The sequence below is a fragment of the Necator americanus genome, chromosome IV (assembly GCF_031761385.1).
Source record: "Necator americanus strain Aroian chromosome IV, whole genome shotgun sequence".
Taxonomy (NCBI): Eukaryota; Metazoa; Nematoda; class Chromadorea; order Rhabditida; family Ancylostomatidae; genus Necator; species Necator americanus.
Genome location: NC_087374.1, coordinates 28,689,658 through 28,715,617, shown reverse-complemented (window position 1 = coordinate 28,715,617; position 25,960 = coordinate 28,689,658). Strand labels below are relative to the sequence as shown.

The following is a 25,960-nucleotide window of genomic DNA, read 5'->3' as shown; positions in this document are numbered from 1 at the left end:
AGCATCATAGTAGTCTGGACTGACGGGTTGTTGCAATTCCTTTGACCGCGACAGGGGGTTCAACGTTGCAAAAAGGATGCTTTGTGCCACAAACTTTGTGTTCTCTCCAGGGATTTGACCTATGGGTATGCTGGACGACAGCGCCTTTTTGCGATGTCTTAGAAACTTGCGCCACATAATGGTGCAAGTTATGTAGCTCGTGCACTCCCAAGAAGTATGCCCGATTGTGTTTTTTCGTAAGCTGAGCCACCATGTGTAGGTTGATTTCACACTTATATACGCGACCTCCTCCACAACGGTTTACCGCCTCATAGTGGCGTGGAGGTGACAGTGGGCGTCAAACTGCGATGCACAGCGAGGTTCGTCCTTCGGCAGGGTCTCCCAAGCTGAGTAGTTCGACAGATCCGACATTCCGACTTCTCGGAATCGGAAGCCTGGCTAAGAGTAAACCACTGCTAAGATTCGCCACCGTCTTGGCAAAATGTCGCAAGGTGGCTCCCTGATCCATATAGGTTGGGCGATGACCTGTGGTGAAACCTAAGCTCGCCGTGGCATGGCTGCTTAGTTTGGGGAAAAGTCTTTTTGCCACTCCAGCATATACACTGCCTCAGTACCCTGCACACTGGGCCCTGCCGTCTCAGACGTCGGACAATATGGCGACCTGTAAGAGGCGATTAAATCTCAGGTTGCTCAGGACGTCATTGATTCTGGACCAAGGCGACACACGCATGACTCGCCATGGAGACTGTCTCAGACTGTGTACTTACAATTCGAGGACAGTGTCCACAGACGCTGACCTGCATGCCCTTCTCGGAGCTGCAGAGCGTATAAAATTTCACGTGATTGCTCCGCAGGAGACCAAGTGCAAAAGGAACGACGTACGACAGATCAATGACGGTACACTCGTCATTCGTGGAGAGAAGGTTCTGTCGCGAAATGTAGGCGGTTTTGGTTTTGTTTTGCACTCATTTGTCGTCCATCTTGTCGATTCTCACAAGATCCTGTCACCTTGTCTGGCCATTCCTTGCCTCCGCTCTCTGCGCCAAAAATCCATCAGTATCGTCAACTGCTAATCACCAACATCAGCAACTGATGAATCTGATTGTGTACTACTTTCTTAAGCTGAATCAAGATTGTTATTGATCTTTATTCTGGCTAACGTTTCGGCGTCGTCGCCTTCTTCAGAGCCTGGAAAAATCAAAGACACGTGTAATCTCGTCATCCAACAAGATATGATTTAGCAAACAGATTATTTAAAAGCAACGTCAGAAAAGCAGACCAGCGCTCACCTTGATAGCCACGAAATCGTGATGTTAGCGGACCACCAGTTGTGAGAGTTGCGCCGCTAGTATTAACTAGTAACGATGCCCCCGCCTCTGACCCCGTAGGTCAAAACCCGCAAAGGTCTTGATATGGCGCCAGCTCGTTGGTCACAGCGATGCAGCTGACTGAGTCTTGCAGACCCGCCTGTTGTAAGCTTGCTCGCACTGCATTGTTCATGTCATCCGAAATAAAAGGAAGGCAGAAAGGGATCTTTGTTGCTTGTTCTACCCTGTGGCACTGCCGCTCAGTTGCATGGCTCCGATTTGAATGAGAGACCTTTGCTGGGACCTTAAAATATGTTTAAGACAGCGGCAACCTTTTCATCTGAAGCTCAAGGGCGCATTGCCTCCATAAACATGGCTAACCGCATTGCTCAGTCCAATGGGTACTCAGCAAAGGTCTCTCATTCAAATCGGAGCCATGCAACTGAGCGGCGGTGCCACAGGGTAGAACAAGCAACAAAGATCCCTTTCTGCCTTCCTTTTATTTCGGATGACATGAGCAATGCAGTGCGAGCTAGCTTACGACAGGCGGGTCTGCAAGACTCAGTCAGAGTAGTGGGCACACCACCTGCGAACCTGAGGCAGCAGCCAGCTCGCAATCGCGCCTACGACAGACTTTGTGAGACCCCTATTTGCATCGTCTGTCCGAACGGGAGGCAGGGTGATTGCGTGGTATCAGGGGTTATCTACCTAATCACCTGTCAGTTATGTAGGGCTGAGTACATTGGCGAAACAGGAAGATCACTATGTATCTGCGTCAAGGAGCACCTAGACGGGCTCGTAAAATCAAAAACATCATCCCCTTTAGGTGCTCATCGCAGACAGTGTCATGACAACACCCCTTTCAAGATAGCTGTCACTATCTTGGCACGCGAATCAGACGTTCTAGCGCGAAAAACATTGGAAGCGTTTTATATCACGGCCAAAAGTCCTATCATGAATCGTAAAGAAGAATGCATCGCTGTGACCAACGAGCTGGCGCCATATCAAGACCTTTGCGGGTTTTGACCTACGGGGTCAGAGGCGGGGGGCATCGTTACTAGTTAATACTAGCGGCGCAACTCTCACAACTGGTGGTCCGCTAACATCACGATTTCGTTGCTATCAAGGTGAGCGCTGGTCTGCTTTTCTGACGTTGCTTTTAAATAATCTGTTTGCTAAATCATATCTTGTGGGATGACGAGATTACACGTGTCTTTGATTTTTCCAGGCTCTGAAGAAGGCGACGACGCCGAAACGTTAGCCAGAATAAAGATCAATAACAATCTTGGTTCAGCTTAAGAAAGTAGTACACAATCAAACTCTACGATGCCAAGATTCAAAGAAGGTCGAACCTGGAACTTGATGAATCTGAATTGGACGCATTTTACGAGGAGCTGGAGGAAGTAATCCGCAACGAGAAGTCCTTCTAAAAATTCGTTGTCGGAGACTTCAACGCAAAACTATGAAAGGCCACAGAAGAGGAATACAGGATTGGAAGATTTGGACTAAGGGACCGGAAAAAAAGGATCGCTGAACATGAAAATCGCCCAATGACGCGACTCGTGCGGAGATCGACCACATACTCACCAACTGGAGGTGGTGTCTACTTGACGTCTCAGTAGTACCATCCTTTTGTAGTAGTTCTGATCACCGTCTCCTTCGTGAGAAAATGCGACTTAGCCACACTATGGAAAAGAACATCTGCTATCGGCAACGAAGGAGAAAAGAAGTCGTCTATGACGATTGCATACTCGAGGACTCCTTGTCCCAAACTGACTGGCACATCGAGGAGGACCCAAACGTGGACTACGAGATGCTGCTCAGAGGATTACGAGCCTGTGCTGAATGTGCCTCGAAGCCGACCAAGACCACCAAGGAATTATTGGAAAGAAGAACAGCTTTGAGGCTTGATCCGAACATTGAGCGGTTAGTAGCAAACACTAGCTGCAGAAAAGCGTTGCAGGAGGATCTTTTGAAATACATTCAGAAGAAGATTCTGGAAGCAGCGCAAAGAAGAACGAGTATAAAGAAGTGCCGCAGGGATCTCCGCGAATATAATATTCCGCTAGCAACCTTGCTGAGCGAAGACGGGATTCGCACGTCTTCTCGTCGTGAGATGGGAATCATTACGGAGAGGTTCTAGTCGAAATTTTTCCGTTCATCAACCCCTGTGTCAAGCCCGATTATCCTCACTGGTGAAGCTCCACCACGGATTCTCCCTTCGGAAGTACGAGTCGCTATCAAGAGCATGAAACCTGGCACAGCCTCCGGACATGATTTTATATCAGCAGACTTTCTTCGGGCTGGTGGCCATCCGCTTCATGTAATCTTAGCAGCGCACATGACATCCTACCTTCAGAAAGAAAGAATCTCAGACCAGTGGAAGACCTCACGAACCGTTCTTATCCATAAGAAAGGTGACCGAGAGGACCTTCGGAACTACCGTCCGATATGCTTGCTGAGCGTGTTATACAAAGTATTCACCAAGATCATCCTCACGCGCATATCTAGGACGCTGGATGAAGCCCAGCCTCAAAAACAAGCTGGATTCCGCCAGGGGTTCAGCTGCTTGGACCACATCCAGACCGTGTCTAGGGTCATAGAGGTTTACCGGGAATACCGCCTGCCCTTTGTTCTAACCTTCGTCGACTATGAGAAAGTCTTTGACAGCGTAGAAACGAATGCATTATTGTCAGCGCTGGTCGATCAAGGTGTGGACGCGTCGTAGGTGAGAACATTAGCTAATTGCTACGATCGATGCACGACTAGGATACAGCTTTTCCACCGCCGTCTCACCATACTCATTGGAAAGGGGGTACGACAAGGCGATACTATATCGCCGAAGCTGTTCACGGCTGCATTGCAATGGATAATGAAATCACTATCCTGGAAGAAAGGGGCATACGTGTTGATGGAAGATTTTTTCGAACCTTCCTTTCGCGGACGACATCGTTCTCTTTTCGAGCAGTATCAATGAAGCAGAAATGATGTTCAACGAATTGAACGAAGCAGGGAAGAGAATAGGACTACGAATAAACAGAAGGAAGACACAGTTCATGAAGAACGCCTGCGAGGACGGAGGAGTACAGCTTGAAGGCTCCCAAATGGAAACTTCGTCATACGTATACCTCGGACGTTCTATGAACATGGAAAGCGACTTGAAGAAAGAACTGAATAGAAGAATGAAAGCAGCATGGGCAGCATTCGCAGCCGTCAGGGAACCAACTAACTGACGGACCAAGATCTTTGTGCCCATCTTTTCGACTCGACAGTTCTTCCATCGCTCTGTTACGCAGCGGAGACGTGAGCAGACACAGCAGCCACGTCTAGGAAGCTACTCACTACCCATAGAGCCTTTGAGAGATGTCTCCTGAAGTTTAACCGGCGCACACAACACCTAGCCCGTCTTCGTAGCTCCGACTTAAGAGGTCTTCGCGACCCAGCGGAATATGTATCGAAAGCAAAACATAGATGGGCCGGTCACATCATGAGAAGAATCGACGATAAATGGACTAAAAGAACGCTAGAGTGGATCCCAAGGGACGCTAAACGCCCCCGAGGGAGACCGCCAACGAGATGGAGTGACGTGTTCGCTACACGGATGGACCGGCTGAGAGCTCAGCTGGATACGGCTCAAGCACCTCGTCAACGTCACTCACGAAGCTTGAGAACATCTTGGATGACAATGGCGAGGGAACGAAACGAGTGGAAGAGATGCTGGAGCCCGCACGTCCAGTGAAGACGGGCCATCTAAATATCTAAGTATTTACGTATACGCGACCTCATTTCAGGATTAACCACTACTAATGTCAATGTCTTTTCCTTGTACAAATACAACTACAGAAACAAATACAAATATAAATGCATTAATTCGAGTCATCCTCAAAAGACCAGCACTGATTAAACGTTTACGTTTACGTTAAACGTTTAATCAGAGGAATAGCTGGTCTCTTGAGGATGACTCAAATTAATGCATTTATATTTGTATTTGTTTCTGAATTTATATTTGTACAAGGAGAAGACATTGTAAAAGTTCTTCCATGATGTTCAATCGTTACTATGAATTAGTACAATGAATCGATCCCTAAAATTAAGCTTGAGACAAGACGTGGATTACATCATTCTACGGTATATATCAGTGAACACGTTTCGATGACTCTGGACTGTCTTTGTCGCGAACGAGCACAGTCGATCGACTACATAACTTTCTTAGGAGTACCATCGCAGGATAAAAATCAGGAGCATTTTTTCACCGCAGACTTGCTTTCACAGCAGTTCGTGGCCAAGGCCTTCTAACTAAATTAGCACACTTTCACAATTCAACCTACAAATCTGTTTGGAGTTTGATCGTACGATCGTGATCGTCTTAACAGTCCTTGCTGACTTGCGATTTTCGTCGCACTCACCCTAAAGGCAGCATACCATGAATCTGAGATGGTGCGGATTTCAGGTGGAGTTTCCGTACATGGGGTCGTAGATTATGGAGACGGGGGTAGTTCCGCTCATGTCTCCCTGCATAACTGCAAACAGCCACCTCCAGAATGCTGTTTTGTACGATGCCATATATTCCAACGCTCCATCCATTGCGCCGCCTCCGCCGCCTTACGATTCGTCGAAAATCAATTCAGACTGCCCCGATGGGCAGTAAGGGAAGGGCTACGCGTGCAAAGGCATCGTACAAAACAGCATTCAGGCGCCGGCTGCTTGCAGTGATTCAGAGAGAAATTGGCGGAACCACCTCAGTCTCCATAATCTACGACCCCGTATACGGATGCTCCACCTGAAATCCGTACCACCCTAGATTCATGGTATGCTGCCTTTAAACTTGAATGGAATTAACATATGTATTATAGTTGCTATTGTTTCGTGTATTATCAAAATTATATGGGGTAAGTAGCCAGAACTCTATGTTATTTAACTGGATATCTCATGACCTCTTCAGAACTGGCAAACTAAGTATAATACGATTTGGGAAAGATCAGATGCCGGTGCTTCTTTCTATGATCATTGATCTTGGCTTGGAAGAATTGACTGATATCGTCTCATCCATAAATTGTCGTGTGCAAATAGTCGTTTGAATGGCTCTATAAATACAAAACTATTGGCGGATCCAATCACTGTCGACAATGCAATTTTTTATATTAGTCCTATTTGTTCCCAGCGGTATTCTAGCGATCAAATGTTATACAGGTAAGAAAAAATTGCGGAATACTAGAAGCCATTCTCCAAAAAGTTTTCAACTCCAGGCTTAGTAACGGGAAACACCAAACCTACAGAAACCAGTGACTGTATTAGTGACCGCTGCCTCAAGTAAGAAATTTTTTGATTTGCCTTACTGATCAGGAAAAACTGCAATGCAATAAAACCTTGGTTTTGTAATCTTGAATGAATTGCAATAACCTTTCTAATGTGCACAAATATCATACAAAATTATTTAATGCAATATATTAAAGTGATGTAAAACATAAAGTCTTGTAATTACAGGATTTCCTGCATCACAATCTTTGACCAGTGACCTACTTTCAGTCTTTCCCAATACTGTTCAAATTCTGTTTAATTCAGTTCGTTACAATTACAATTCAATTTTATTCAGTTCGTTGTTAATATATACGAATGCACTATGTAATAATCAAATAATGAACAAATGATTACTCATAATCCCTCTGGTGCTTTGAAGTAATTGAACTTACCTTAGACTGAAACCGTACTTCATATCTGAATGTGGATCTTTACGAATAACTTTCTCTTCTTGAGAAATTTGATGACAATATCCAGAAACTCAAAACAAAAAAGTTCGAGATAAGGAGGAAAAATATCGCACAGCTTTTTTTCACACAATCTTTTCGTCTGTTTCTTTAAAATGTTCTCTTTTATCGAAAACTTGAAGAATACCTCAAGATGACATTATTATTGGCAATAATTTTTCAGAGTTACTGGACGCGTCTCTGAAACAAAAGGAGCGATATATGATTGTGGTGCTGAATGCCTGAATGTAGGTTTTCAACTATTTCATTCACTAGCAAAGGATCTGCATGATGATCTTTTTTTTGTGCGTGATATGAACAACTCTACTTATGGCTCATGCAAAAATTTCTCTAACATCGAAACGCTTGCTTGGCTCATTTAGTTTCACAAACTCCACCTTCTTGTAGTTCACATTTTTAAAGGAAATAATCAGAAAATAATTACGAGATGACTTGCCAGGCTTCCCGGATGTTTTTTTTTTTGCGAATTTATGAATGCGTTCGGTGGAGGAGTAAGCCGTGAGCGTTTTTTTTAAGTGAAAAGTGCACATAGGAATAAGAAACGTTCTTGAAAAGTTATCTATCATTCGATAAAAAATTTTTCCTTCTGCAAGGCGGTCCTAATCTGATTTTTTAAAAGATTTCTTTTGGCGTTTTTCTGAGATTATTAAATTGAAGAGTTAAAATGACAGAACGGAGTTCCTTCGACACATTCAGTTTCTTGTGATTTATCGAAGTTATAAAGCCACTCTGACTATATAGCTACTTGTAGAGATTTCAGTTGCGCATGAAGGGCATCATCGGAAATTTTGAAAAATTAACAAAAATAATATGAAGGAATGTGGAAGGAGGCAAAGAACGAAACATGACACACGAATAAACGGCATAGAAACACTATGAAGCGAAGCGGAAAGTCTACTGTAGATTAATCTGCGGTTAGCTTCTATGTTTTCAAGAAAATCATTCATAGTGTTTCTAAATGAACTTGTGAATGAATAAACTTCCTCCCACCTTACAGCAATTGGCTCGTTTTCGGAAATCGTTTCTGAGTTAAAAATTCCCAATTTCCAAGCGCAAAAATAGATGACGGTCGTTAATTTCAAGCATTGTTGAATGCTTCACCCCGTTTGAAATTTGAATTATGATTTGAAAAACAGGTGTCAGCAAAACAAGAAAATTTGAGTAGAACTATCCTGTGAACAGTGAGTCATTCTCCGCCGATAACATTTTTGTAACATAACATTTATATGACATTTTTGGAAATAATTTTTTACGGGCATTTTCCACTTAGAAGAATCTTTTCCTCATCCTAATAGTTTCTCCTTCCTCACAATCGGTCCAATACCGTACATTTGCTGACTGTCTTTTTTCGGAAGAAATTTGGTTAAAAAAAAAGTGTATGAGAACTCAAGAAGACTTCACTTCATGATTCCAATGTATTTTCATCACGCATTCAGCTGGAGGGATGCGTCAAAACAAACTCTGACTCGGAAGTTTGCTGCTGTTCCAAGAATCTCTGCAATTCCTCGACAACGCTATCAATAACCGTTCTCGTCGTTTCTGCTGCTTTAGGATCCATTTTTGTTCTTTAGGCGACAGCTACAAATAACACAACGCCGAATTCCAAGATTTATGAGTTTACATGTGATTTTTCTTGAATAAATGTTCTTAAAGATGAATTTCTAAGTGGAAGCATTGCAAGTTCTGAATCTACCCCGTATTTTCTAGAAAAAAAGTGGAAGAGCAGTTTCGAAGAGCAACTCCCGTCTGATATTCGAGAACAACGATTCAAAATCATGTCATTTTGTTGTTTAGTAGTCAGAATCGAGTATCTAAATGGAGATCAGAACAATCTGAACGTCGTTCCTTCAAGTGAATCCTGAACGCAAAAAACGTTGATGACTCATCAACAAAATTCTTCGTTATCTTACGTGAGGCATCGGTGAATCACTGATCTCTAACACACGTTCTTATCCCACACAGTTGATGTAACAAAAAAGATTGTTTGGCACTAGGGTTTCAAGCAAATATCATATTTCTCAGCGATTTTGGGATGATCGCTGTCGCTCTGATCTGCTCTGTAATATTTAACAGCATCCGGTCCCACGAGAATAGGGATCAGTCGGATTATGCTAGCTGTCTGCAGCCTCAAAGGTGTTTTCGAGTGAAAAAATATTGGTTGAATTGGATAAAATGCGAAGTAGGACTCTGTTACATGCGCTATATTTCCGGGTCGTTTCTGCTTTATATGAACCAGGTCAGATGCAGGAATTGGGCAGCTTCAACAGGACGAACACTGAGCGGTTTTAAATAGAGCTTTTTTTCTTAGATTAGAAAAAAATTCGTAACCCCTACAACAGCGCCATTCGTCATGGTGTATAATATTCAAGAAAACTTTGGTTTCGACGACACATCGCTGAATCGCATGACTAATGCGACAAACCTGCGTGGAAATAGTGTCCGTCACCGAAAGCAAACATTCTTTTAAGGCGAAGAACCAACCTAAGGTATTCCAGTCGCTGCAATGTCATCTTTCCGAACCATCGCTCTTCTTTTCGCTATCGTCAGCATCAGTTCTGCGATGAAATGTTACTCTGGTAAGTTTTCATACTGTACTGTCGCACCGTACTGGATGACTAAAACGCGCTTTACTGTGTGCTATATTTTGTGTTCAATGCTTTCCTGCAAGTTAATCATGAAATCCTGTGCAACATTTCGAGACTTTTCATTTATGTAGAATTTCTCCCAATGTTTCGAAAAGTTAGTGGTCGAATTCAGTGTGATGAATAGAAGCGATACTTTTGAACACTGTTGTGTGAAGTTAACCGCGGAAATATTTGATCCACACCCCTAATTCACCCTTAATTCACTGCTACATTAGATTTTCTGTAATAGGTTTAGGTGCTTTAAAAGAAATTTGGCTCTATTCTGAAACAAAAAACATTCATTATCATTTAAGCGTCCTTCTGAGCTTTCGAATGATTTCAAAGAAATCCTGCTAACGCGATCACACATATATTTCACCAGTTTGGAGAACTTCATAGAAGCTTATAATTGAAATATTCTAGAAAACAGTAAAAGTGCTTTAAGAACAACGGATCAAAAATATTGTATGATTTTTTTGCTCTTATTGGTGAATTGGGTGCCTAAAAAGCCTACTTAGCTAAAAAAAAAAATCCTAAAAATTCCTCTGAAGGTATCTCACGAAGGCCCTTCCTAGAAAGACCATCGAAAATTGCAAACCAATGCACATCATCAAAATCGAGTATAAACACATCTATCGATGACGTTGAATCAAAGACGATAGCCTTCACTCAAACCTAAATCTACATAATAGAGTTATAAAAGTAAAACAGGCGTCATTTTCTGGAGGGCAACAAGGGGCTTAAAGGCTACATTTACGGGAAGATTTATGATGTTGAGTTTTCTTTGTTAGCAGATGTGGTTCAGGAAAGAGTAATCAAGAATGGTAGAGAAAACGTTAAATACACCAGCGAGACGTCACCTTACAAAGCGAAATTTCTTTGAAAGAGTTGTTAATGTGAAAAATCTCAATGTTTAGCAAAAGTTGAGTTTGCATCATTTTCTCGTTTCAATCCGTCACTAAAGTCCTACAATGGATGGATGAAACGGAACTTCTAGGGAAAATGTCAGATCTTTTATTTGGAACACGTAAATGTTTTCGTCATCTGCTCCTAAAGCTTATTAAAGGTCTCTATAGACAATGAACCTTTTTTCGTTTTCTAGTACAAGTTTTTCAGATTAAACTCTTCCATCGAAATTTTCTCAAAATGTTAGGGTGAGGGTTGAAAGACTATAACTCGGAGAACAAGGCCTGTGCAAAAGATCACTTCGTCTGTACTCTGTTCCGGAAAGGAGTAGAGACGTTCAGATATCACGGCAAAAACGCGTGTGTAAATAAATGTGATATGATGCGTCATACAAAGTTGCTTAGCTCTAAACAAACACTAAAACGCATCGTTAAATCTTTGGTGTTGAATCGAACGTAGCAGAAGGGAAACGGAAGGTCTTTAAAGTTTCTTTTTTCACAAGACTATTAATATAATTCGTTCAGAGGTAGTGAACAGCGGCAAACCATCAAAATCGGATGACTGCAACGGTCAGTACTGTACTAAGTAGGTTTTACTACTGAATTTTTTCCAACTCTCCTTTTTTAGGTCATCAAATGTGGATGATACAGTAATTAGGAGCAAAAACTAAGAACTATTTATATCTTCTCTTATTATCCTCTATAAATGAGAGCATCAGTATTTGCAAGCCCTCAAAAAATTGGCGATGAAATCCAAAAGAGGAAATAAACCAACCAAATAATAAACGAAAATTGAAAAGAGGGAAAAGAGAAAAAAAGATTGGCATGCTACGAGAAGCGAACACGGCAGCGTTGTGTTGGTGTAGGCTGTTCTGGTGTGTTCGGAAACGTCGGTAACGAAATCTCCACTACGACGGATGCGAAAGAAAAAAAAGATCACCGTCAATCCCATCGAACTGCCCTAAAGGAAAAATGGACGGGGAATTTAGTGGTAATTTTTGAGGTTAGGTAAACTATCCCAAAACTATTAAGAAAAATGTAGCAGAACTCTCATAGCTTCCCATAAGGAAAAATGTACGATAACTATATTTCTTCATTGAAGCCTATTACACTCTTCACCTCCTCGATGCTGACTCTTTAGAATACCTTTAAAGCTGATAACATAAAAATGACTAAAGAATAAATAATAAAAATAGAAATAATCTCAAAAATCAACGTAGAAGCGAAAGTTATAGCTGGGAAAAGTCGAATGGAATCAAAAATCTGTCAGACACCCAAAATTTAAATTGCAGGATTGAGATGAAGGTGGGTGGAAACTCGGCAATTGCCTATGGATGTGATCAAACACAGTTGTGCAAGGTGAGTCTCCATATCAAATCAACTAACCATTGGTTTCTATCTCGAATATCTTGAGCTCTTCGAAAATTTCAGTTATCGTATGATATCGTTCCATAAAAATTTCAGAGAACTGTAAAATACTCCACTTTTTAAATACGATTTGAATTAATAAGGATTTTCGAAGATTGATAGTAGCGGAAGAGATCGCCGTAGATCAAGAGGAACAAAATCAATGGCAAAGAGTTGATCTGTCATTCCGCAATGCACCCTCTTTCCGAAACGAATCAACCTTCTCTGCTACTCTCTACTACTACTTCGGCCTATAATTTCTGCAAGATTTCCCAAATATTCAGTTGTGCACGTAAAGAAACAATGTGACCCTTCGAAGGAAGAGGAGTGATTAAAGGCATCACCCCACGAATCTGAGGTGGTGCAGATATCAGGTGGAGTATTCGTATACGGAATGGGAGACTACGGAGAGGAAGGTGATTCCGTCCATTTCTTGTTAATTGCCGTAAAAAACGGCCCGGAAGATGCGGCGCCGCACAAGACTGGCGCGCTCCAATCGAACCTCTTGTACAAAATGGTGCGCCAAAACGAATGAAGCCGTATCTTCCGGGCCGTTTTTTACGGCAATTAGGAAGAAATGGACGGAATCACCCTCCTCTCCGTAGTCTCCCATCCTGTATACGAATACTCCACCTGAAATCTGCACCACGTCAGATTCGTGGGGTGATGCCTTTAAGTAACACTTTGTTGTATTCGTAGGCGATCCTATAAAACAAGCAGATGCTGCCGTAATCTTTAAAAAATATTGAGAAAAAAACAAGAAACAAAATACGACTAACTAGCCGTACAGAGTGGATGTTATAGATTTGTTATTTTCCAGAGCAATGGATGTTTTACTGATTATGGAGGATCGAAAGTGTGTTGTTGTAGCGGAGATCGGTGCAATTCGTCTTCAAAACTCTCCTCCATTCTCGCCCTCTTTCCTATTGTCATATATAAACTGTTGTAAACGTGGTCTCTATTTTTATTTTCATTTTTTTTCCTTGGACGATCTTTATCTTTCAAATGGATCCCATTTTACTTGGTGCATTATAAATTCGTATCAGTCTCCAGATCTATGAGTGGTCCTCTTTTTCCTTCGATTGGTTTTTTTAACTTCTCGTTCTCAATAGTAGTATTTTTAACTTTGCGAATTATCTGCAGTTTGAGTAGTCAAAAACATACACCTTAATAATCCAAGTGATTCCACTTTTTCCAACGTTCGAGAATAAATTTTTTGCTAAAATTCCTGTTAATCACACAGCTATTGCGAATATGTTACAATGCATTTGCGCAACACGATTTTTATGCTGTGATTTGCAGCAAATCTCCATCGCCGTCAATTTTGTCAGTTCGTCAAGAAAATTCTCATCGATTAAACATAATTCCCATTTTTTCTAAAAAGGCAAACATCAGAATTCAGCTAAGAATAAGAACCTTTCCTTTTCGACATTCTACCCTAGCTCGAATCACTGCCTCATCGATTCCTTAAGCCTACAAAACCCCCTAACCTAAAAACCTAAAAGTTTTCGACGAAGATGAATCTAAACCTAAAAAACTAAAGCCTTTTACGGCATCACCCAACGAATCTGGGGTGGTGCGGATTTCAGGTGGAGAGTTCCTATACGGGAAAGTAGATTATGGAGAGGAGGGTGATTCCGTTCATTTCTTCCTAATTGCCGTAAAAAACGGCCCGGAAGATGCGGCGCCGCACAAGACTGGCGCGCTCCAATCGAACCTCTTGTACAAAATGGTGCGCCAAAACGAATGAAGCCGTATCTTCCGGGCCGTTTTTTACGGCAATTAGGAAGAAATAGACGAAATCACCCTTCTCTTCGAAATCTACAACTCCGTATAGGCATAACCCACCTGAAATCTGCACCACCCCTGATTCGTGGAGTGATGCCTTTAAACTGGGTGAATCGAAACCGGCCGAAAACGGCCTTCGACAAAGTTTCTTCTCATCCTCAGTCATAAAAATTGCGGTCAGTCAGTGACTATTGCAGACTACCTTTACATAAATTCTGGGATGTTTCACAGTAGTAAACGAGAAGATTTTGGGTAGGTGTGCTGCAGGCGGTTAGAGGTCCGCTGTAGCCACACGTGGTTGGTTCGGAACCGGCCTAGTGCCAACCAAGCCCTCCGGAGTCGACAAATTGGTACCACACATATCTGGGAGGATAAAAACACTGACTTGATCATCAAGTGGCCCGGCGAGACATTGTATGGGCCAACACGCGTTCCAGAACCTCAACAGTTACGAATTGCAGTAAAATGCGTTGCCGCATTTCAAGTGGATTGATACACCAGAGACTTCATCATTTTATCCATACAAGAAGGCGAAACCTGTTAATTTGTGCTTCTAACGTTATACATGAGAGTAAATATTTTGAGTAATGTGATATCTTTCCTGCCGATGTGATTTGTGATGGTGCGGTTCACCATTGTTATGAGGCTTCTATTAATAGCGCCGCTCGGAACAGTTCTTGTTTCGGCTTGTTGTAAGTATATTCAACACTGTAAAAATTACAACACAGCTCAGTAATATTTTAGGGTCGGAGACCATATGCAACGTCACGAGCAAGAACGATATTATGAAGGAGCCGTACTGTAAATGGTTACGACTTGATGTTCCGCCCGAAATTCCGTTATATCCGAATTTTTACAATGTAAGGTTCACACTGTTTCACTTCAAATGTGAAGAATGAATTGCTCCTTTATCAGAAGCTTCTTGCTTCTTAAAAGTATTGCTTCTTACTAATGGTAGCAGTTTCTTATGCTCATCTTCGTCGAAAACCTGTCAATTTTTACTCTGCTCTGAGGTCACTATACCTCACCGCCTATCAGTTTGTGCTAGCACTACTGTAGTATGTGCTTTTTGCGCATGGGTTTAACCTGTTCCACCTAACGCATCGGCCTTCGGTGGAAACGGAGGCGGAGACTGGTGGCGTGTCTCCGTGACAGATCTACCAATAGATGACGACGGCGATGATTTACAGACGTGTTGATGTAGTGTGGGGGCGTTAGTTCACTAGCAACTGACGTTTATCGATCGAGCGCTGTAACGCCACAGCGTTCAATCGATAGTCACCAGTCGCTCGTGAAGCGCAAACGTCATCGCGTCTGTGAACCTTGATGGAGGGTCTCGCGAATGGATTCAGCGACGATTGTGGCTCTGCTCCAAACACCGCTTACAGGAAGACATTAAAGTATGAGCGAAATAAGAATGAAACCGTAGCTACTTTTGACCCCTTATCAAAGTATTCAAGTCAACACGAGCTAACATCATTTTAATGGAACAGTCGTTCGAGAGCAGTGTTAATCATAAACAGAGTAGCATTGTGAAAGCTGCCTTTAAAAAACAGTTCCACCAAGAACTACTCGAATGCAGCATAAACACAATACTTCAAGAAATAGGCATGTTGCTGATTAATTGCGATCACGGCACCACTTGGATAAGTGGTGCTAACAGTGAAGATTTCTTCTCTGGTGTTACATCTATCCTGATCTATAGTATCTAGTGATCTGCAAAATAGCTTTCGTCACCGGAATAACTATAATTCTAGAGTTCCCTCACATCTGCACATGGTGACCCTCTACAAATGCAATCAAGCACTTGAGTATATTTCTTAGGAGAATAGAACTATTTAACCTACACTGTTACAGCACACTGTAAGAGCACGTACTTTCGTAGATTAAATGCCTAGAGAGAACACAAAAATTTTGGCTACAACGTCCATTTCGCAGCGTTGTACTACCTGTGAACGTCGTTGAATGGACTCCAACAAGCCACTCTGTCCAGGCTGCCACGATATCTGCATACTCCGTTTGCTGATTTGCAGAAAACGTGCATAAAAGGACGTCCCGTTATTGACATCGAAAACTGCACCATATTCTGCGATGATGCTGATGGAAAAGAAGTAGAAACCTGCGCTGCGAAAAATGATTACAATAAACTTGGTTCAGGGAATTAGGTCAACGTATGAACTCAGCGGGACAGCAGAGAATACGTTAGTGTTCACGTGCCTACACATATCTACAGAGTAACCGCCGAAGACTATCACAAGGAGGATTTTTATGATGAGTTCAATACACTGATGTACAATATACCCAGCTGTCATCTGGGACTTGATGCGAACGTAAAGGTGGATCTCAAAAAATAATCCGATGTGCTTGAAAGTGGTGTTATCCCGCGAACCAAGCATGAGACAACGGAACTCGTCAGCTTTAACTTTGCGGGCAGAAGAATCTCATCATTTCTTCCACATTTGAAACGAATCAACGACGCCTTCAGCTTATGTGGCAGAGGACAATCTTTACATCTTCTGCTTCAGGAGCATCATAAACCGAACACGACAACTCTTAAATTACACCTCGACCACGTTTCAAGGATTGTACCCTTGAAAATGTAGAGCTGTGTGGGACGATTTGATTTTGACCAGCTCCCAGTTCTTCTCAGCTTAAATTTAGCTCTCCAAAAAAGAAGTGGAGTTCAACTTTGACCGAAAATTGACATAGCAGGTGTGCAGGATGAAAAATGCAAAAAAAAGCTAACTGCTAACTGTGTCCATAAATAAATACTGAAGAATGGGACTAGAAGTTTATGGATGCGAGTCTCTCATCAAGTATTGTATTCAGCGCGCTGCAAGATAAAAAAAAAACTTGTCCATCTGAAAAAAACCTTATCCATCTGCTGGAGACAACCATTCAACAACCTGCTAATATCTGATCTGTTGATCATATTCTGAACTCAACGTTTTCGACGACCGATGTACACCGCTGCGAGAAACTTACGATCATCGACGGTTCTGTATCCGAAAAATGAAGAATGCAAAAATGAAGAATCCAGGGGAACGATGGAATCGGTACTAAAATCTTTTCCTCTTTCTGGGAAAATTGAGATGACGAAGATCATCCGTTCAACACGCATTGACGGAAGGAGACTTGATTCGTGGAAAAACGTTATAATCATAATAATAATCGTAATCATAATTCCCCTCCACAAGAGATTATTCGTAACGAAACTCAAGGATTACCGAGGAATACTTTACATTTGCTGCGTGTATCGCTTACGGTCTGCGAGCGGGTGAACTCTTCCCGCCTGATAAACAAGGCGGCTTTTTTTCCCGTATATGTACGATTGAACAGGGGTTTATAACGCTTATGCTGTTAGACTTCTTGGACTTCAAAGCTGCTTTCGACTAGCCTCACCGAGGCCGTCTTTTCATTATGCCAAGAGACCGTGCTTTTCTAGGAAAGTTATACAAGAAAAGCCTAATCGAGAACATGAACAGAAGAACAACTGCTTTTGTGTGAACAATTGCCGGATTTACTATACCGTTTGAAGTGGAGAATGAAAGATAAGGGGCCTTCGCGAGACACTCGTACAACTTCGCTGTCGATAGTATCTTGCAGAGGACAGTTGAGCAATATCCCGTTGATGTGATTCTTGCACCACTGGCCTCTCTTGGTGTCGACCTCAAGTACGCCCACGAGCAATATTAATATTGTAATATAATAGGTAGTAATATTCGCTTCAATTCGTCGATGTTGTATCGAAATTAGCTGTGGCCTACGGTTCGCGACTCTGCCCCGGGAAACGTAAGCAGATGTCAGTTTTCCCGAGACCCCCAGCAGAAATAAAGATGAATGGGCAACCAATTAAATTTCTGGAGACGTTCTATTATTCGGGCTGTATACTTAAAAAACTATGACAAGTACGAGAGAGTTCTTCAACAAAGGTGTGCTATAGCCAATTTGGCGTTCAACTCTTTGACCAAGTGCGGGGTCGACCATCATTGGCAGTGAAGTCAAGCTGCGAACCTACGCAATTTGCCTTATCATGATACACGGACCCAACATGAAAAATGGAGAAGCTGGAGAGGAAGCTGTTTAGAAGACTATTAGGCTACTTTTTGCCGATTGTCTTCCACAATGAAGATCTTTAAGTGGAGATCGATGTGGTGTACTGTTTTCTTTGGTCACGTCACGAGGAAATCGTTTAATTGTTTTGTCCAACTTGTACTGAGAACGCGGACGAAGACTGATGTCTCACCGATTATGGAATAGCAACGGATGGATGAATTTTCTGCGAGCTCTAGCTGAAGAAGGAACAGAACGGGCTCAGATATGTGTAGGAAAGACATGCCCCAGCAAAGATGCGGATAGCCGTGTTAGGCAGTGACATGCCAGTTAATTCAACAGCACGTTGGTTAAGTCAACATCATGTTTATACACCACGTTTGTCAACATCAAGTGATTGTACTTTCATAACAGACACCGAGAAATCTCCGCTTTGTGCAAGTGAATTGACGGCGAAACTCCCTGACGAAAGGAGAAGGCAACGTTTAACTTTTGCACGTGGTCATGATAAATGATAATCTTTTACTGGCGCCGGCCTCAGTAGAAAATAGTATGATAAATAGGTGATACAGATGGTGCCGAGTGAAGTCTTGACCATTTCTCCTGCCTAATTCTTAACATTTACTCCTTTGTTCCCCACTTCTCCTTAACCTTTACCCTCCTTAACCACAGCGCGACACACTGCTGAGTCACATTTTTTTGTTCGCGTGGGATGATCCAGCTCACCGGTGAATCGGGCACTTCTTAAGAGTTATTTTTTATGATTTCCTATTTTTTCTGAGAACTTATTCTGTACACTGAATGCGTTCACTATCTTCGAGTAATATTACACACAATATGGACCACGAGTATGAGAACTTAACCAAATACACAAAAAAACGCTATCGTCAATGGGTTGAGTAAGGTTCTCGATATTAAATTCAAAAACTATGAGGTCAAATATTCTCGTGAAAGTGCAGTGAAATACTAGACATCTTCTATTTTTCAAAGAAAATACAATAATTGCTAAGGACAATAAGCTGCTCATGCAGCTTATGATTTTGATTTTTTTATTTGAAATTTTGAACAGGGCACGAAATATTTTCCACCGGCCCATATGACAAACATGCAACAGACATGCATGCATATATCTGCTTATTTATTTATTTGTTTATTCATCCATATATGACAGACTCAGAATTATTATGATCCGCTTTTATTAGTAGCATTTTTTTTAGTTTATTAAGAAGATCCCAGGTTACGATTATGTCTCTGTGAGACACACTAATCTTGTAAAGCTAACAGAATTGAAGACAATTAAGCTTAAGAATGGTGAGTTCTTCTAGTTGGCGTTAAATCTATTTTTCGCAACATTCTCTAATTGGCTTTTCTCCGTAAATAAACTCGATAGCTCAGCTCTCGATTCTCCGATTCATTGTAAATGGTCGTGAAGCCTATCAGTTGAACACTGATCAACACGTAGTTTTCAAAGGGAGTACAGTCATCATTATGGACAACATGCTCCTCAAGGAACTTCCTGAATTCGAATGGAAGGAGAACAGTATTGTGCGTTTCTACATTTCAAACAACCCGAAACTAGACACTACTGCGCTTCGTACGAAGATCGAGGAGCATCCCATTGACGATACCTCGTATGTGCAGAGACCCTTTGGTAAGATTTATTTCCTAACTATATGAGGAGTTGGATTCCTTCTTGGCTTCGACCCCTTTCACTGACTTCTGAAAGTGTATGTAAGATATTTTCGGAGGTTTTTGTGGTTTTCTGTGCTGAGTTGAAGTTTGTGGTTGACTGTTTCACTGCTCTCTACTGTTCAAATTTGTTTTTTGTCTTTGTTTTTCCATTTGAGATCAGATCGCCACTCAAACAGCGAGAATGATGTGCAGCCTTTTGGGGTTTTAACAACTGACAAACACTTTCACGATACTATATTATTTTTGAAAAAAAAGTGCACTACTCTCACTTCATTTCCTACTTTTGGTGCATCTTCGTTGATTATGCATGCGATTTATAGTGTAAAAACAATCGAATCTTTTTCTTCGTTTTGTTTTTTAGACGGAACTCTCCACTTTTACTAAATAAAAACTCCTTTATAAGATTTTCAGCTTGTGGAAGTAAACGGGAATCGTCATGCAATTGCCGAGTGATCGAAGACAACTTTGTGATTGGCCTGGAAAAAAACGAAGATGTAGACAAAATTGAGGAAATTTATGGCTCTTTAAAGATAGAGAACACAGAATTGGAAGAGCTTCCAAAGATGCCAAAACTGAGAAAAGTGGTGCAACTTGAACGACATGGTTTTCCAGCAATTATTATCAAAGATAATCCGAACTTGAAGAACATTGAAGCGTTATTCGATGTCGAAGAAGTGTCCAATGTTGATATGCAAAATGTTGTTATTATCAAAAATAATTCCAAATTGTGTGTTAAGCCAGAGCACGAGGATATCCCTTTTGTTCTTAAATATGGGGATGACATTGAGAGATGCGGGTGATGTTTTTTTTGTATTAAATGAAGATGTTAATTTTTTCCGAATGTTTTGATGCACAACACACATTTTTGCTTTTGAGTCTTTTTTTTTGTTGAAAATAAATTCCTGTAATTAGTTTAGCAATCACCAGTAGTTCATCTTTGGATCTATTGGAATCCATCGATACCCTCAAATTTTTTCACCTCTGCATAATATAAAATTTGCGCTGACTGAATGCGCTGGTTTTCTGCACCAAATGAATCTCAGAACCTAAAGAAATATCCGGAGCTACGTTAAAGACACCTCAATCTCAAGAAAAGGAAAAAGCTCAGAGAGTGATTGCGGATCAAGTGAATCAATTTCGAGTTAGTTGGAGGAGTTCCAACTTCCAACTATTAGTCGCTTGCAACCGTCAAAGTGCAGCTTTTGTAGCACTGCCGTTGACTCCTTCACTTTACTTTGAAATGTTTTTTTGAACACACTTTCGGCAATACCGGAGGAACGCTGTATATTCAGTGCAGCTTCATTGAACTATCATGCATGTATCGTTTAGCCATACCATTCAACCGATTTGTCTAGAAAATATATCATGCATCTAATTCTTTTTGGAGAATCCTCAAGGTTCTCCTGCGAAGGTTAGCAGACGCAAAGACTCATATTTGGATGTGGTCTATTACTGCTTCAGTCTGTCGGCGGAGGAGAGCAACCACAGGTTATTAAACCTTTAATCGGACTTTCAAATGTGCACCACTTTCAAAGAAATTCCGAGTTATAGCTTACTGATCAGTTGCATCCATTGAAATCCAATCGTGGTCATATGTTCTGTCTATAAACTTCATCAGTCTTTTCTTTTCTTAGGTGTGAATCATATCAAATTCTAAAATCAGTTAGCTCGCAGATTTCGTTTTCTGTTTTTGTACGCAACTGGAAAGTGATCACAATAAGAATGATTCGGTTTATATGGAGGTGTGGTGCTGAATGTATCCGAAGCATTAAAACTGTTTTAAAAAGCAGACATTACGGAATAATATATATTCTACTGAATAGGTGGAGGACGCGTCAGCCTGAAGATCGGGGTGCTTACTTAGCGGCGAAGAGGGAGGCTAAGAAGGCAGTCTCCAAGGCGAAGTCGGACCGCTACAAGGCTGTGTACGACATGCTTGATACCAGAGAAGGCGAGCGGGCAGTGTATCGTTTAGTCAGAGCACGTCATCGCTCAACGTTGGATATGGAGCACACCAAGATCGTTAAGGGAGCTGATGGAGCCGTTCTGCGCCGCTCTGGTCAGATCCTGGAGAGGTGGCGAGAGTACTACAATCACTTGTGTAACGAAGAGTTCTGTCATCCTCCCATCCCAACTGTTCCCAGCGTCGAGGGTCCTGTTCTACCAATTACTGCCGTTGAAGTCAGTGCTGCCCTCGCAAAAATGAAGTCGAACAAGGCAACCGGTCCTGATGACATACCCGTTGATATCTGGAAGCTGCTAGGAGATCGAGGGTCCATGTGGCTCGCAACTCTATTTAACAAGATCGTTGCAGAAGGACGGACTCCAGACGTTTGGCAAACTTCCGTGACCGTGCCTGTCTGGAAAGGGAAAGGAGACATTGCTGACTGCACCTCGTACAGGCCTATACGACTGCTCTGCCATACGATGAAGATTTTTGAGCGTGTCCTGGAAGCTCGCCTGAGGAAAATTGTTAGCGTTTCACTCAACCAGTGCGGTTTTGTGAAGGACTGCAGCACTATAGATGCTGTCCATGCTGTCCGAATCCTCCTGGAGAAACATCGAGAGAAGAACCGCAATGTGCATCTTGCTTTTCTCGATCTCGAGAAAGCTTTCGACCGTGTCCCACATGAGTTGTTATGGATGTCCATGAGGTCGCATAGAGTACCAGAAGAATATGTGCGGTGGACGAAGCTGCTTTATGCGAAGCCTACCAGCGTTGTACGATGTGCTGTTGGAACAAGCAGGCCATTCCCTGTACGAGTAGGGGTTCATCAGGGTTCATCCCTCTCACCTCTGCTGTTCATACTGTGCATGGACACGATAACAAAGGAAATCCAGAAGCAGCATCCGTGGACTCTACTCTTTGCCGACGATGTCATGCTCGCGTCGGAGTCTCGAGATGATCTTCAGAAACAAGTGCAGTCTTGGAAGGATCAGCTGCAGCAATATGGATTGCGCCTCAACACATCAAAAACTGAGTACATGGAGTGCGGACCAAGGATAGAGGATGGTTCAATTCGTGTTGATGGCACCGAATTAAACAAGGTGAACTGCTTCAAGTACCTTGGATCCAAAGTGACTTCCACAGGCGACATTGATCAAGAAGGTCGAGCACGTGTTAATGCTGCATGGATGAAATGGAAAATGGCAACAGGGGTACTGTGCGACAAGAAAGTCCCTGTTCGACTGAAGTCGAAGATCTACAGGACGGTTGTGCGTCCTGTTGCCCTTTACGGATGCGAGTGCTGGCCGACAACGAAAGCCTTGGAAAGAGTGCTGCACGCTATGGAGATGCCGATGTTGAGGTGGACGATAGGTGTAACGCTAAAAGAGAAAGTATCCAACGACACTGTGCGCCCCATCTTCGGCGTCGTCCCGATAACTGAAAAGATGAAGGAGGCCCGACTGAGATGATTTGGTCACGTCTTGCAGCGAGAGGAAGATTCCGTTGCCAAAATCGCTCTGAAGCTCGACGTTTCAGGAGTGAGGCCGCGTGGGAGGCCAAAGATTCCCTGGTTAGACCGTGTGAAGTTGGATATGATAGATGCACGTTTGTGTACGGCTGATGCAATGGATAGAACCAAATGGAAGACAAGAAGCAGAAAAGCGGACCCTGCAACAACGCGGGACAAACGCTAGGAAGAAGAAGAAGAAGGTATATTCTACTGAATAACGCCGTCAAACACTGCTAACTTCGATTTCGTTTCTCTTAAGTAGTCTCTCTGTACAAGCGTACTATCCACGATGGTGTAGGATTTGCAGCACGGCGCAGTATAACAGAAGTCAAGATTACAAATGAAATGCAAAAGGAGTTCGCCTTCACAAACATGCTAGTAGTATTCATGAATTAATTGCCAGCGCTGGCCTAGCTGTCGAAGTCAAAGTATTAAGCATTTTTTACAGAATTAAGAGTTTGATAGGTCAGTCGCATCACATAATCAGATTACCTTATACATATACTGTTTACGTCAATAAGGGTAGCAAAATCAACCTAACACGATTTGGAACCTACGTACGGATGTTAAAAGTAGATTCATCTCATTTCTAACCATATGAAGAGGATTCTTCACTTACAACCTTAACCTTTTAAATCACTGAAAAGAAAACATTCAAACTGTAGGTAAACTCAAACAACAAGACAATGGCTAGTGCTTATCATTAGTCATTCGCTAGACTTGGTGACGCAATAGAGCACCACATACCACGACTACGAGTCACAGGAGTTTTTTTTTATAGAGATCTGACGGCCCACCCCGTAGATAGATAAGATATCATGTTCTTAGAACAAAAGTGTAGCAATCTCTACTTCTATTTCGGAGTTTTGATGACTTATTTTACGGTATGCTCCGAGCGGGGTGTAGAATCACGAATCTGGAGTGGTGCAAGTTTCAGGTGGGTTATGCACACACGGGATCGTAGATTGTGGGAAGGAGGGTGATTCCGTCCATTTCCTCCTAATTGCCGTGAAAACGACCCGAAAAATGCGGCCTGGAGCATTCCGAAGCGCTAATTTCTACAAAGAGTTCGATTGGAGCGCGCCAGCCTTGGGCTTCCTCCCCATAATCAACGACACCACATAAGCATAACCCATTGAAATCCGCACCACCCCTGATTCGCGGGGTGATGCTTTCAAGGTTTGTTGGTGTTTCCACAACCCTCACGTCGTTCTCAATACAGGCTTTTTGGAGACAGCTCTGTACCACCTTCCTCATATCATCAGATGTATAAGGTAAAGAGAACGGAATTTTTCCTGGACCATTCACCACGCTGGATCTCCGAGAAAGTTGTCGTTCTTGTCGAGCAACACAGTCTTCAGTCGGATATCCATTGGATATTGCCACTTTATGGGCGAGATCTACAAACCATGTTTTTTCTTGGCTATCAGACTCTTCCTGTACATGTTACCTAAAACAGATTTCTTTTCATTTTGCAGGGATGCGCTAAAAGATAGTGGATTAGGATGTTTTTACTGCTGGGTTTTTAATACCAGTCTTCTAAATCCCATTCCGCAAGTAAACATGCAAATTCAAGGAAGCCAACCAGTTTTCTAACGGCTTCTCCTTTGTGAACTTAATATGCTGGCACTGCTGGTTGACAAGACTGAAGCATGTGTCTAATTCTGCCTGTGTTGAGCAGGCGACGCAACAATCATCTACGTAACGACAATGGTCAGCTCTTATATGTTCAATGAAGCTCAGGTTCTACGTGAGCCTTCCTCGCAATATCGTTTGAAGCGTTCATATACAGTGACGTAACGTCAAACGACTCTATTACACATTTACGTTGAACGAGGTGGTTAGTAATTGTTTAAGAAAGCCGTTAAAGTTGCTTAGGTGGGCAGGAACATATTCGACCAGCTGATAATAAATATCAATACTAATCTTGGTCACAGGTCAAGCAAATCAATGAAAAAGCTCGTAGACGTGTTTCGCATCATATCGTGCGAACTTTCCCAGTGAACTTGAGCTCCTAGCTTTTTTTCGATCCAATGCACTGGTTGCTGAGGTGCTGCTGACAACCACAAATTTAATCGCACATGAAATCAGCGATGGTGATCACGGATATATGTTGTCTGTAGAGAATGGCTGTGATTGACCCAGTCAGCTTTTCTGCACTTTCGATTCGAACTTACCACTCAGCGTTTGCAAAAATTAGTGATTGTGGGTACTAATATCCCGTAGAAATAGCTTCCTGACGAACAGGAGGCTTGATATCCCTGCTTGGTTAATGCCCGTGCCACACGGGGCTTATCATCAAACCTCAAACCTGGGTAATTAAACCTTTATTAAGATCAAAATGGCCAAAAAGAACGAACAAGTTTTTTTATAGATAAGGAAACATTGGCAACAAATATGAAGCCGCAACAAATAAAACAACAAACATGAGAGCCGCAAAGGAAAATAATAGACAAGATATTTAATAAAGGATGTCGCAACTCCGCATTTTCCCTTTCGTATTTCAGACCTCTTTTATGTCGTATTTGTCGCGCACTCGTCGTTCCAAAACACATGATTCGCTTTTCTCTTGAGGTAAGCCTTATCTCATTAGCAAACGGAGATGTTTTGGGAACGAGAAAAAAATATGTGTATCACGTTCTCGGCGATATTTCTACGTAATCTACAACACCACTGATGTCGAATTATGTTCGTAACATAGGCGGTGACAACGTAATAACTGAGCTTTTTTTGCACCTTGACCACTATTTTTACATCAGACAAAGAACTTTCGTTTATTAAGTTGTCACCGTCTATGTTACGAACATAATTCGACATACGTGCACTCTAAGGGAATTAACAGATTTTTATGCTGATATACGGAAAAGACACTTTGAGACGTGGTAGTCCGCCGGCAGATCGGCCAGGCAGTTCTTGTTGTAAACTAAGCCAAATACGAAATCACATGAATACTACCACGCT

At 42.2% G+C, this 25,960-nt stretch overlaps 9 protein-coding genes across 10 annotated transcripts; all 9 read left to right on the top strand.

Annotated features, from left to right (window-relative positions):
• Positions 1–653: 653 nt before the first annotated feature.
• Positions 654–1,073, top strand: RB195_003064 (uncharacterized protein; the record flags this gene model as incomplete). The annotated part of the gene is made up of 1 exon (XM_064200575.1): positions 654–1,073. One exon carries the CDS (start codon positions 654–656, stop codon positions 1,071–1,073), a length of 420 nt encoding a protein of 139 aa, XP_064056456.1.
• A 546-nt stretch (positions 1,074–1,619) lies between these two features.
• RB195_003063 (uncharacterized protein) lies at positions 1,620–2,333 on the top strand (the record flags this gene model as incomplete). The annotated part of the gene is made up of 1 exon (XM_064200574.1): positions 1,620–2,333. One exon carries the CDS (start codon positions 1,620–1,622, stop codon positions 2,331–2,333), a length of 714 nt encoding a protein of 237 aa, XP_064056455.1.
• Positions 2,334–2,976: 643 nt separating this feature from the next.
• RB195_003062 (uncharacterized protein) lies at positions 2,977–3,450 on the top strand (the record flags this gene model as incomplete). Its single annotated transcript, XM_064200573.1, has 1 exon — positions 2,977–3,450. One exon carries the CDS (start codon positions 2,977–2,979, stop codon positions 3,448–3,450), a length of 474 nt encoding a protein of 157 aa, XP_064056454.1.
• A 105-nt stretch (positions 3,451–3,555) lies between these two features.
• RB195_003061 (uncharacterized protein) lies at positions 3,556–4,035 on the top strand (the record flags this gene model as incomplete). The annotated part of the gene is made up of 1 exon (XM_064200572.1): positions 3,556–4,035. One exon carries the CDS (start codon positions 3,556–3,558, stop codon positions 4,033–4,035), a length of 480 nt encoding a protein of 159 aa, XP_064056453.1.
• A 256-nt stretch (positions 4,036–4,291) lies between these two features.
• Positions 4,292–4,540, top strand: RB195_003060 (uncharacterized protein; the record flags this gene model as incomplete). The annotated part of the gene is made up of 1 exon (XM_064200571.1): positions 4,292–4,540. The coding sequence occupies one exon, from the start codon at positions 4,292–4,294 to the stop codon at positions 4,538–4,540; it is 249 nt and encodes an 82-aa protein (XP_064056452.1).
• Positions 4,541–6,433: 1,893 nt separating this feature from the next.
• Positions 6,434–8,643, top strand: RB195_003059 (uncharacterized protein; the record flags this gene model as incomplete). The annotated part of the gene is made up of 4 exons (XM_013448128.2): positions 6,434–6,497; positions 6,554–6,617; positions 7,236–7,299; positions 8,509–8,643. The coding sequence occupies 4 exons, from the start codon at positions 6,434–6,436 to the stop codon at positions 8,641–8,643; spliced, it is 327 nt and encodes a 108-aa protein (XP_013303582.1).
• A 932-nt stretch (positions 8,644–9,575) lies between these two features.
• On the top strand, positions 9,576–12,957 carry RB195_003058 (uncharacterized protein; the record flags this gene model as incomplete). The annotated part of the gene is made up of 4 exons (XM_064200570.1): positions 9,576–9,648; positions 11,127–11,187; positions 11,894–11,960; positions 12,829–12,957. 4 exons carry the CDS (start codon positions 9,576–9,578, stop codon positions 12,955–12,957), a joined length of 330 nt encoding a protein of 109 aa, XP_064056451.1.
• A 1,458-nt stretch (positions 12,958–14,415) lies between these two features.
• RB195_003057 (uncharacterized protein) lies at positions 14,416–22,958 on the top strand (the record flags this gene model as incomplete). 2 transcript variants are annotated; one of them, XM_064200569.1, is made up of 6 exons in its annotated part: positions 14,416–14,488; positions 14,541–14,656; positions 19,067–19,160; positions 19,321–19,500; positions 19,953–20,337; positions 21,365–22,958. In XM_064200569.1, 6 exons carry the CDS (start codon positions 14,416–14,418, stop codon positions 22,956–22,958), a joined length of 2,442 nt encoding a protein of 813 aa, XP_064056448.1. The 2 variants fall into 2 exon arrangements, with proteins under 2 accessions (XP_064056448.1, XP_064056450.1); XM_064200568.1 differs by lacking the exon at positions 21,365–22,958 and having other exon boundaries at positions 19,953–20,341.
• Positions 21,264–22,958, top strand: RB195_003056 (uncharacterized protein; the record flags this gene model as incomplete). Its single annotated transcript, XM_064200567.1, has 1 exon — positions 21,264–22,958. One exon carries the CDS (start codon positions 21,264–21,266, stop codon positions 22,956–22,958), a length of 1,695 nt encoding a protein of 564 aa, XP_064056449.1.
• Positions 22,959–25,960: the final 3,002 nt, after the last annotated feature.